We start from the raw sequence: 12,371 nt of genomic DNA on the forward strand, positions 1-12,371 counted from the left end.
TTAAAGAGGCACACATTTGTGATCATTATAATTCCTAACATAAGCGTACTGTTTCCCACATTTCTCACACGTGTACGGCTTTATTCCGGTGTGGATCTGCATGTGAGCCTTGACATTGTTAGGCTGGCTGAAGCTTTTTCCACAGACCTCACAGCTATACGGCTTCTCACCAGTGTGAACACGCTTGTGCCTTCGCAGATTGCCAACGTTGCGAAAGGACATGCCACACAGTTCACACTTGTGCGGTTTTTCACCCGTGTGAATGAGCATGTGCACCTTAAGTCCGTTAGGAAGACTGAATCCTTTCCCACACAGGTCACATTTGTGGATCTTTTGTTTGGTGTGCAAGGACTCGTGGACTTTGAGATAGGACTTGTTCAGGAAGGTCTTTTTGCAGAGCTCACACTGGTAAACGTTTACTCTTGTGTGGCGCTGCTCGTGTGTGTACAAGCTGCCCATACTGTTAAAGATCTTCCCACAGATCTTACAGGTGAAAGGATTGTTCTCGGAGTGAATACGCTGGTGCATTTTGAAAGTGTAACTAGAGCTGTAGCACTTTCCACATACATCACAGCGATGAGCGTGCTTCTCGTGTCGTTCTTTTCTAACCCCCACGTGTGTCTGCATGTGCTTTCTTAGGGCGTAATTATACACAAAGGTCTTACCGCACATCTCACACATGAAGGATTTTGCCCCCCCGTGGACCGGCATGTGCTGCTTTAGCATGGTCATCTGGCTGTAGCTTTTACCACAGATCTTGCACACGTACGGCTTCATGCCCAAGTGACTGAGCGTGTGTCTTCTCAGATTCGCCCTGAGCCCAAACTTCTGCCCGCATGTTTCACAGGTGTGCGGCTTCTCCCCCGTGTGAACCAGCTGGTGGTTTTTCAAACCAGTCTGTCTCCTAAAGGTCTTATCGCACAAGCTGCACGTCCACGGCTTCTCCTCAGAATGGATCCTCTTGTGAACGTGAAGGGTGCTCGATTGTGCGAAGCGTCTGCCACACATTTCACACTGGTACGGCCTTTCCCCCGTGTGAAGTCTCTGGTGTGCCAGGAGAACAGACTCCAGAGTGAATTCTTTCCCACACACGCCGCAAAGATACGGTTTTACACTTAAGTGAGTGAGTTTGTGCTTTGCTAGATCCACGAAGCTTTTGCCGCACGTCGAGCAGGGATGTGTCGAGTTCTTCTTCACGCCATGAGACAAGAGGTGCTTGTTTAGTGCTTTCAGGAATCTGTATTTCTTCCCACACTTGCTGCAGGTGTGATTGTATATTTTGGTGTGGATTTCCTTGTGCCGCTTCAGGTAATACAGCTTTGAAAATGTCTTGTTACACACATCACATTTGTATGACATTATTTCCTTTGGATCTTCTGGTTGAACGCTGGTTTGCGCATCTGGTGTTATTATTGTATCCTCATCTTCATCCGTGCCTGGATTTAAAGCAAACATAAACAATTGTGTGTAATTATAGTGTAATCTTAAATAGAAAATCAGCAGTACGCCCTGCAGCTCCTTAAATATAATGGTTTACAGTTACAATCAAAAATATTCAACCCCATCACCTTTTATTAGGTATTATGGTGATGTGTCTGCCTTCACATGCATATGAACTTGAGTGACATCACATTCTTAATCCATAGGGTTTAATATGATGTCGGCCCACCCTTTGCAGCTATAACAGCTTCAACTCTTCTGTGTTTATGGAAGCACATTTGTGAGCTCAGACACTGATGTTGGACGAGAAGGCCTGGCTTACAGTCTCCGCTCTGATTCATCCCAAAGGTGTCGGGTTAAGGCCAGTCAAGTTCTTCCACACCAAACTCGCTCATCCGTCTTTATGGACCTTGCTTTGTGCACTGGTGCGCAGTCATGTTGGAACAGGAAGGGGCCATCCCCAAACTGTTCCCACAAAGTTGGGAGCATGAAATTGTCCGAAATCTCTTGGTACGCTGAAGCATTAAGCGTTCAAGTTCCTTTCACTGGAACTAAGGGGCCCAACTCCTGAAAAACTCCTGAAAAACAACCCCACACCATAATGCCCCTCCACCAAACTTTACACTTGGCACAATGCAGTCAGACAAGTACCGTTCTCCTGGCAACCGCCAAACCCAGACTCGGAGAAGCGTGATTCGTCACCCCAGAGAACACGTCTCCACTGCTCTAGAGTCCAGTAGCGGCGTGCTTTACACCACTGCATCCGACGCTTTGCATTGCGCTTGGTGATGTAAGGCTTGGATGCAGCTGCTCGGCCATGGAAACCCATCCCATGAAGCTCTCTACACGCTGTTTTTGAGCTAATCTGAAGGCCACATGAAGTTTGGAGGTCTGTAGCGATTGACTCTGCAGAAAGTTGGCGACCTCTGCGCACTATGCGTCTCCCGCTCTGTCATTTTACGTGGCCTACAACTTCGTTGCTGTCGTTCCCAATCGCTTCCACATTGTGGCACAGGTGGCATCCTATCACGGTACCACACTGGAATTCACTGAGCTCCTGAGAGCGACTCATTCTTTCACTAATGTTTGTAGAAGCAGTCTGGATGCCTAGGTGCTTGGTTTTATACACCTGTGGCCACGGATGATTTGGATGGGTGAGTGAATACTTTTGGCAATATAGTGTATCTAGCTTTCTAGAAATGTCAATGTGCACTATTATTCAACCCCCAGCCTCAGTCCCTTTGCCTTAATAACCTCTAATAAGCGTTTTCAGTATACATGATAAGCATCCCTCTTGTGTCTTAAATCTTTGCCTATTTATCTCATATAAATGCTTTGAAAGGGGATAACATTTCTTCTTGATATGCCTTGGTATTCCTTGGTGAATCTATGATGCCGGTCACACAGTTAAGCAGAAAAACACCTCCATCATCACTGACCAACCTTCATGCTTGACCGTGAGGATAGTCCTCCTCTGATCATAGGCCTCACCTTTCTTCTTCCAGACCACTGATCAAAAGGGCCAAACAGTTCCAGTTTTAATTTGTCAATCCACAGAACTGTGTCCCAGAACTCTTCAGGCCTATCCAAATTCAAGTTTGCCCTTCCTGTGCTTCTTACATCACGGAGTATGTCCAGGAAATCCTTGGTTGTTAAGTGATCTTCCTATTAATGCCACTGACACATCTGTCCCAGCCTATATCAGGTCATCCTGTGAGTCCTTTGCAGTAACAATGGTGTCTCTAGGAGCGTTCAAGGTCTTGGAAATCTTCTTATATTCATTGCCCTTTCTGTGCAATGGATATAAGACACCACCCCACAGAGTTTCCAATGATTTCCAATCATATTAATCAATGTAAATACGTTTTACGATCAGTAATATTATATGTAGGGTTGGATAATTGGGAAATGTCAGCATAAACAAAATATCCTGCTACACTAAAATATTACATCACTCATCATCTTTGTTTATTTGCTGTTTCATGTAACTCATTAAGACTGAATGTAAAGCAAAATCTAGCTCTGTGGAAAAGCTTTGTGTACGGAGAGCCACACTCTGGTCAACGCATTATTCCTTGATTCTGTGCAGGCACCATCATTCAGCCGGCAGAGGTCGTAGCTGCATCAGTTATGAGGAGTCCCTGGTCCGGCTTCCCACCCTGTGTGAGGTGGCAGAGCTGAGATTCGAAACGATGTGTTCAAAATCCCAGCTCTGGTGTGCTAGCGTGTTTTACGGGTGCACCACCGGAGCACGAAGTTAAAACTTTTAAAGAAGGTAGTGCTGCGATCTAGTCGCTACTGTAGAGCACACATGCAGCTGATCGACATGGTTGTGCTTCCTTTTTTATTTTATTATGCCATGTTATTGCATTTTCACTCCCCATTTGCCTCCCGATTTAGCTCACTCAATTTGTCTTCCGCTGCTCAGGGATACCTGATTGCATCTGAGAAGAGCACGTCGTTGCACACGCCTCTTCCGACACGTGCACATCCCTCCTCTTCTTGCCCTTGCATTCTGCACGGGCGTCTCTTCCGCCAATCAGGGTCCTTACACAGCGTATGAAGAACCACCCACCCACACATAGTCTGGCCCCCACCCTGCAGATACGGTGGCCAATTAGTATCTGCTGCAGGCACTGCCAAGTACATCCGCTAGATGGTGATGCCAAGTTTCGAACCGAGAGAGGAGTTCAGAATCTCGGTGCTGGTGTGCTAGCGGAATAACCACTTTTATACCAATGCATTCCATACCGTCAATGCCTGTAGTAACTTAAATAACGTAAAGTGGAGGTGATGGTCATATTATTAAAAAAATACAAATAACAGAATGTGTGTTATAATACTCAAAAATAAAAGCACTCATACTTTCTTTTATTAGAAGGACTTGGATTTGATTTCGGCCATCATCCACCTTGACAGGAGCACTAACGGCTGTAGAGTCGTCTTTCTTATGGCCAGGGCACTAAACAAGAAAAGAAATATGAACAAATAAAATAATCTTATTAGAGTTTTAATAAAGCAGTTTCAGACTATTGAAATAAAACCCAAGTTTAAACAGACCTGATCCTGTGGGATTATATTGTCCTGTGGAGGTGTTGTTGCTGGTAAAGGAACCAGTGACTCATTCTGCCCACTCACTAAGAGACACACAGTTCCTTCTAAAATACAGACAATAAGATTCTGTTACTATAAATAAAATGAGTTGGAAATTGGATTAATTGCTGTTGTGTTACTCAGAGTGAGAAAACAATAAAGTAAAAGTAGTCCTTTTAATGTGATTTTAATGTACTTGATTTTTTCACTGTATACTTTTTTATTATATTTAAAATTATTATTCTCAAGACTTGTTATCCTACAATTTGATGTATATTTAAAAAATGACTTTAGTATCTATTCAGGAACAATAAGATTCTATAGTCACAAAATCTTTAGTTATTTAAACCAGATTAAATTGTCACTTGAGGTATAGATTTTATTGTTTGTGTGGAACTGTGGTAGCTCGGAAGTACTAGAGTTAGTTAAACTAACAGTGTTAGATACAGTAAAATGTCAGTGCTCTGAATAAAATTAGCCTCTTGATTAACAATGATTAACAAAATGAAATATTTGTACACTTCTAACTAAGCCATTGAGTTGAATGGTATTAAAACAGTTCAGGTTGCAGGTACTCACTTTTTAATAGAAGGTATTGGTTGGGGGTGGGGATAGGGGGGTTCACTGCTTTAGTCTAGCATAAGTGCATCATTGAGAAAGTAACTGTGGGTTACTTTGTACTTCGTCAAGGTGTTTCGTAATTTAGGATCGGATACTGCGCTTAGATAATCTGCTGCACTGTAGTGTCAAATAGGGCCAAATAACAAATAACACTGCAGTTTCCCAATATCTGAATTGACTAAAGTTCATAGTAAAATGCAGTTATTTGGCACTAAACAGACACTACAGTGCAGCAAATTATCTGTGCACAGTATCCTACCCTAAATTCAATAAACACCATGACGGACTATGGACTACAGACTGAGCGCACACGACCTGGCCGTGAAGACGGGGCGACGCACCCGGTCCTGGCTGCCCCGTCTCAGTGCAGTAGAGACTGGGCTGCACTTCCTCACCCAATGCACCAAATACCACCACATCTGGGCCCAGTTCTTCCCCAAATTTAACATCATCATCATCCCCAACTTCGACTCCCTCCCAGACCCAGACAAACTGCCCCACCTTCTGGGGGAGCACAGAGAGAGCTGCGAACTAGCAGCACTCTACACACACACCTGCCACCAGGTGAGGGACAGTGAGTGACCATGTCTCACACACACTCACACTCACACACACACAACTGTTATTATTTGCACTGTTTTTATTATTATTTTATTCTATTTTATTTTTGCATCTGTAACTGTTTTGTATATATTTAGAGTAGGTGAGATAACTGCTGCCATCTGGTGTCTAGTGTAGAGCACACCTTTATTTACAATTGACAAAATGTACTAACAAAAAGTTCAAATTTTTATCCCAACCTAACTGGACAATTTATACTTCATTATTACTTTATACTTTTCATTACTCATGTAACCATGTATCAATTGAATTGATAACTGAGTGTAATTACACAGGAAACATCAAGACGTAATTCTAAAAAAACTAAACATCACTTAAATAGAAACTTTCCAGCACTGTGAAATAACCTTGTTATAGACAAGAACACAAAGTACACAAAAGCAGCAGAAATATTTTAACAAACAGTACTAAATTACAAGCCCAAACCAGAAAAAGTGTTCCGAACATTTACTTGAACTTTTATTTGATTGCAGACAGGATAAACCCGAGATATTTCATGTTTTGTCTGCTCAGCTTCATTTCATTTATTAATAAACATCCATTTCTGCATTTTAGGTCTGCAACACATTCCAAAAAAAGTTGGAACGTGGGGCAATTGAGGACTAGTAATGAGGTGAAAAACTAAATAATGATGTGATTCCAAACAGGTGATTGTAATCATGGTTTGGTACAAAAGCAGCATCCAGGAAAGACTGAGTGTGATGAGCAAAGATGATCAGAGGATCTCCAGTTTGTCAACAAATGTGTGAGAAAATGATTGAAATGTTTAAAAACAATGAACCTCAAAGAAAGATTGGAAAGGATTTGCATATTTCTCCCTCTACAGTGCACAATATCATTAAATGCTTCAAGGAATCAGGACTTAAAACTTTACTGTGCAAAAAAAGTCGACTTCTCTGGGCTCTGAGGCATCTAGGATGGACCATCACACAGTGGAGACGTGTACTGTGGTCAGATGAATCAGCATTCCAGGTCTTTTTTTGGAAAAAATGGACACCAAGTGCTCCTGACCAAAAACGAAAAGGACCATCCAGACTGTTATCAGGAACAAGTCCAAAAGCCAGGGTCTGTCATGGTATGGGGCTGTGTCAGTGCCCTTGGCAAAGGTCATTTACACTTCTGTGATGGCAGCATTAATGTAGAAAAGTACATTGAACTCTTAGAGCAACATGTGCTGCCTTTAAGACGTCATCTTTTCCAGGGACGTCCATGCATTTTTAAAAAGACGATGCAAAACCAAACCACATGCTGCACACATTACAAGAGCATGGCTGTGGAAGAAGAGGGTACGGGTACTGGATTGACCTGCCTGCAGTCCTGATCTGTCCCCAATAAAGAATGTGTGGAGAATTTTTAAAAGAAAATGCGACAACGACGACCCCGTACTGTTGCACATCTTAAGACGCGTTTGCAGGAAGAATGGGACAAAATATAAGCTGAAACACTAAATCACTTGGTATCAGATGTAATAGCCAAAGCTATGGTGTTAAGTACCTACTCTATATGAGTAAAGTCCTACCAGGTATGGCTGTCTGAGCATCCATGGGTTGTACAGCTGTGTCCTTTAAATCTGGTGTTGTAGTGTCCAAGTTCACTGGATTACACTGTTTTACCTCATAGCAAACCTTGAACAGCTGGCATATTCGTCGAGCTGCCTCCTTCGCCAACGATTCCATGATTGAGGTAAGTTCCGCCTGCAAATAAGGTGAAAGGTTACATATTTTATGAGTGTTGTCAGTTCAAGAGAAAGCAATGCATCATTCTAGGTACAGTTTACAAACCCCATTTCCAAAGAAGTAATACAATTTCAGGTAGCATTTGTTAATGCAGCATCTGACAGTGATGGTCCATCCTAGATGCCTCTGAGCCCAATGAAGTCGATGCCGCTTCTGGACATGGGTAACATAAAACTTCTTTTTCACACAAATGCAGATTGGACGTTTTACCGCTCAAACCGAGCGCTGAGCAAAGCAGAAGTCGCACACACGTTGAGTTTAAGGGAAACGTTAGGTTTAAGGGTACCTCCTTGTTTCTACACACACTGTCCATGTGATCAGCTCCACATACCATACAGAAGCACTTTGTAGTTTTACAATTACTGACTGTAGTCCATCTCTTTCCCTGCATGCTTTGTTAGCCCACTTTCATGCTGTTCTTCAATGGTCAGGACCCCCACAGGACCACCACAAATCAGGTACTATTTAGGTGGTGGATCATTCTCAGCACTGCAGTGACACGGACATGGTGGTGGTGTGTTAGTGTGTGTTGTGCTGGTATGAGTGGATCAGACACAGCAGCGCTGCTGGAGTTTTTAAACACCTCACTGTCACTGCTGGACTGAGAATAGTCCACCAACCAAAAATATCCAGCCAACAACAGCACCCCGTGGGCAGCGTCCTGTGACCACTGATGGTCTAGAAGATGACCAACTGAAACAGCACCAATAGATGAGCGATCGTCTCTGACTTTACATCTACAAGATGGACCAACTAGGTAGGAGTGTCTAATAGAGTGGACAGTGAGTGGACACAGTATTTAACAACTCCAGGAGCGTTGCTGTGTCTGATTCACTCATACCAGCACAATACAGTAGTGGTCCTGACCACTGAAGAACAGGGTAAAAAAGTATGTAGAGAAACAGATGGACTACAGTCAGTAATTGTAGAACTACAAAGTCCTCTTATATGGTAAGTGGAGCTGATAAAATAGACAGCGAGTGTATTGTCAAACAACTTTAAGAAGGCGTATCATACTGCGGTCACGTGACCCTACATCAGTTCTAGTATGGAGATGCTAAACTCAGCTCTTCATTTAACGTTCACTAATGACAACCAGTACATCAATTTATACCATTCTGCTGGTTTGTTCTTTTAAATCCATTTTAGCTAAACTTACCAGTCGGAGCTGTGAATCAGAACCAGTATTATTATTATTACTCTCATCATTACTGTGTACTGCTACTGCAGCCTGATAACCAAACACTCTGTAGAGTTCAGTCCGGGCTGTGTTTGTCAACAGCGCCATTATCCGCTCCGTTTCTCTCTCAAACACTTCATACTGCGACATTTCGAAGAAGAAAACTCTATAAAAATGTTAATTAGGCGTAATTACATAATTAAAACTATTAAAACTTAATAAACCCCATTAGCATGAGGTAATTCTGCTAACAATCCCGAGTGACGCATCTAGTCACCAAAGACTTCCAACAGTCACGTGTGCCTGCTAACAGCCTCATGCACTTCAAAATAAGAGAGTACCTAAAAGTACCAGAAGTACGACGGCGTATTAGAGCCTCTTTAAAGAAAAATATTTTTTTAAGTTTTGATTTTGAGAATAAAGTCGTATAAGTTTCGATTTCGAGATTAAAGTCAAAATATTATTAGAATTAAGTCAAAATATTACGAGATTAAAGTCAAAATAATTACGGGATTAAAGTCAAAATAATTATGAGATTAAAGTCAAAATAATTACGAGATTAAAGTCGAAATAATTACGAGAATAAAGTCGAAATAGTTATAAGATTAAAGTCGAAATAATTACCAGATTAAAGTCGAAATAATTACCAGATTAAAGTCGAAATAATTACGAGAGTAAAGTTGAAATAGTTACGAGATTAAAGTCAAAATATTTACGAGATTAAAGTCTAAATAATTAGGAGATTAAAGTCAAAATAAATACGAGATTAAAGTCGAAATAATTACGAGATTAAAGTCAAAATAATTACCAGATTAAAGTTAAAATAATTACGAGATTAAAGTCAAAATAATTACAAGATTAAAGTCAAAATAATTACGAGATTAAAGTCGAAATAGTTACGAGATTAAAGTCAAAATAATTATGAGATTAAATTCCAAATATTACGAGATTTTAGTCAAAATAATTACGGGATTAAAGTCAAAATAATTACGAGAATAAAGTCGAAATAATTAAGAGATTAAAGTCAAAATAATTATGAGATTAAAGTCAAAATAAATACGAGATTAAAGTCAAAATAATTACGAGATTAAAGTCAAAATATTACGAGATTAAAGTCAAAATAATTACGAGAATAAAGTCGAAATAGTTACGAGATTAAAGTCGAAATAATTACCAGATTAAAGTCGAAATAATTACCAGATTAAAGTCGAAATAATTACGTGAATAAAGTCAAAATAATTATGAGATTAAAGTCAAAATAATTACGAGATTAAAGTCAAAATAATTACGAGTTTAAAGTAAAAAAAATTACAAGATTAAAGTCAAAATAATTACGAGATTAAAGTCAAAATAATTACGAAATTAAAGTCAAAATAATTACAAGATTAAAGTCAAAATATTACGAGATTAAAGTCAAAATAATTACGAGATTAAAGTCGAAATATTATGGCCATAGCAACCTCCTTGTGTTAAAATGAGGGATGTTCATGATTTGTTACACTTTCATATCGGTTTCACAAATAAAGAAATCCCTAATCTCCTGTAACATCAGCACCAGTTTGTAATTAGTATAAGGACGCTGAAACGGCTTTGCAATAAACTGGGGTTATTTAGAAGAACGTGCGACACCGGTACGCTCGGCGTCTGCGTCGTCAGCAGTACTTCAACCGAGCCTTATGGACTCGTACGATAAACTTAAGTCGTGTGGTATCGCTATAAATGGTTGCATTGACATGTATAGTTTCATGTCATGTGGATGGAAATGTTCAATACAAACAGCCACCCAAAAATAATCACGGGTTATTGGATAACTCAGGTACTGAGACCCGTGCTTCTCTGAACTGACAAACCTAAGACGGCTAAACACTCTTTGGCCATAATATTTCGACTTTATTCTCATAATTATTTCGACTTTAATCTCAAAATAATTTCACCTTTATTCTCATAATATTTCGACTTTAATCTCGAAATCACTGCAGTGCTGAGAATGATCCACCACCCAAATAATACCTGCTCTGTAGTGGTCCTGGGAGAGTCCTGACCATTGAAGGACAGCATGAAATCAGGCTTACAAAAGCATGCAGAGAAACAGATGAACAACAGTCAGTAATTGTAGAACTACAAAGTGCTTCTATATGGTAAGTGGAGCTGATAAAATGGACAGTGAGTGTAGAAACAAGGAGGTGGTTTTAATGTTATGGCTGATTGGTGTATAGTAGTATACACTGATGAGCCAAAATATTTTGACCACCTGCCTAATATGCTGTCAAAACAGCTCAGACCTGCCAAGACAATCACTCCACAAGACATCTCAAGGAGTCCTGTAGTATCTGATACCGGGGCATTACCAGCACATTTCTGTATGTTTGTGAGGTGGATCGTCTTAGAACACATCCTGGTGCCATCTCTTCTGTAGGTAAATGTTGAGAAAACAGGATTCATGAGACCAATAGAGCTTTTTTGCTTCACTGTTCAGTTCTAGTGCCTGCATGCCATTGAAGTGATTGAATGGCCTATGACTTTGTAGTCCTTTACACAAAAGGGTTTGATTTACTGTGTGTTGTGACGCATTTACCATTATTTACCAGTAATAGAATTACTTGCAATGTGAGCCACAATAGCCCTTATGTGGGTATGTACCAGATGCCATGGCCTTTACGTCATCAGTGTGTCTTGGCAGCCCAATCTGTTGGCAGTATGCGGGTTGTCCCTTCTTAGACTGTAATCTGTGGGTATTCACCATGGTTGCCTTTGAGCACTGTGTGAGTCCATGCATTTTTCAACAAGACAATGCAAAAACACATGCTGCACACATTAGAAAGAAGAGGGTACGGGTACTGGCCTGGCCTGCCTGCAGTCCTGACCTCTTCCCAAAAGAGAATATGTGGAGAATATTGAAATGAAAAATCCAACAACGGCAACCCCAAATTGTTGCACACCTTAAGATGTGTTTGCAGAAGGAATGGGATAACGCCTGAAACATTCACTTACATGGGGGCTGTGCTGGAGCCTATCCCAGCTTTTCAATGGGCACAAGGCACACAGTAACACACTGGACGGGGCGCCAGTCCATCGCAGGTCAGACACACACACACACCCACCCATTTACCTATAGGGCAATTCATTGTCTCCAATTAACGTGACTGCATGTTTCTGGACTGTGGGAGGAAACCGGAGCTCCCGGAGGAAACCCACGCGGACACGGGGAGAACATGCAAACTCCGCAAAGAAAGGGCCCAGGACTATCTTGCTGTGAGGCGACAGTGCTACCTACTGAGCCATCGTGCCACCCCCACCTGAAACACTTCACTGCTATTTTAGGTGTTGTGAGAAAAAATGGAAATATTACAAGTGGTAAATATTTTACCGTCCCAACTTTTCTTGGAATGTATTTCAGGCCTGAAATTCAGGAACGGATGCATATTAGCCGCTCAGGTGGCGCAGCGGTAAAGTACGCCAGCGCACCAGAGTTGGGGTTTCGAATACATCGTATCGAATCTCAGCTCTGCCTTTCCGACCGGGCTGGGCGGCAGCATGAACAACGATTGGCTTTTGTTCAGGGTTAGATCGTGGGTCCTCATAACTGCTGCGACTGCGGCCCCTGCTGGCTGACTGATGGCGCCTGCACAGGGCTGAGGAATAATGCTGATGGGGGTGTGGCCCTCCGTGCACAGTGCCCG

General features: G+C 41.5%; 1 protein-coding gene across 1 annotated transcript; it reads right to left on the reverse strand.

Annotated features, from left to right (window-relative positions):
- LOC134334245 (zinc finger protein 883-like) lies at nucleotides 1-8,851 on the reverse strand. The gene is made up of 5 exons (XM_063016483.1): nucleotides 8,671-8,851; nucleotides 7,295-7,469; nucleotides 4,501-4,598; nucleotides 4,306-4,402; nucleotides 1-1,436 (listed from the first exon to the last, which is right to left on the reverse strand). Exons 1-5 carry the CDS (start codon nucleotides 8,839-8,841, stop codon nucleotides 1-3), a joined length of 1,977 nt encoding a protein of 658 aa, XP_062872553.1. The 5' UTR covers nucleotides 8,842-8,851.
- Nucleotides 8,852-12,371: the final 3,520 nt, after the last annotated feature.

This window comes from Trichomycterus rosablanca, chromosome 20 (assembly GCF_030014385.1).
Source record: "Trichomycterus rosablanca isolate fTriRos1 chromosome 20, fTriRos1.hap1, whole genome shotgun sequence".
In the NCBI taxonomy this organism is placed as follows: domain Eukaryota; kingdom Metazoa; phylum Chordata; class Actinopteri; order Siluriformes; family Trichomycteridae; genus Trichomycterus; species Trichomycterus rosablanca.

What these genes read in the sequence shown, in the direction of transcription:
- LOC134334245 (XM_063016483.1), bottom strand. Translation starts at nt 8,841, where the DNA reads ATGTCGCAGTATGAAGTGTTTGAGAGAGAAACGGAGCGGATAATGGCG. An exon ending in ATATAATCCCACAGGATCAG is followed by an intron (nt 4,403 to 4,500) that starts GTCTGTTTAAAC and finishes TTTCTTGTTTAG; the next exon opens with TGCCCTGGCCATAAGAAAGA. An exon ending in AGTCCTTCTAATAAAAGAAA is followed by an intron (nt 1,437 to 4,305) that starts GTATGAGTGCTT and finishes CTTTAAATCCAG; the next exon opens with GCACGGATGAAGATGAGGAT.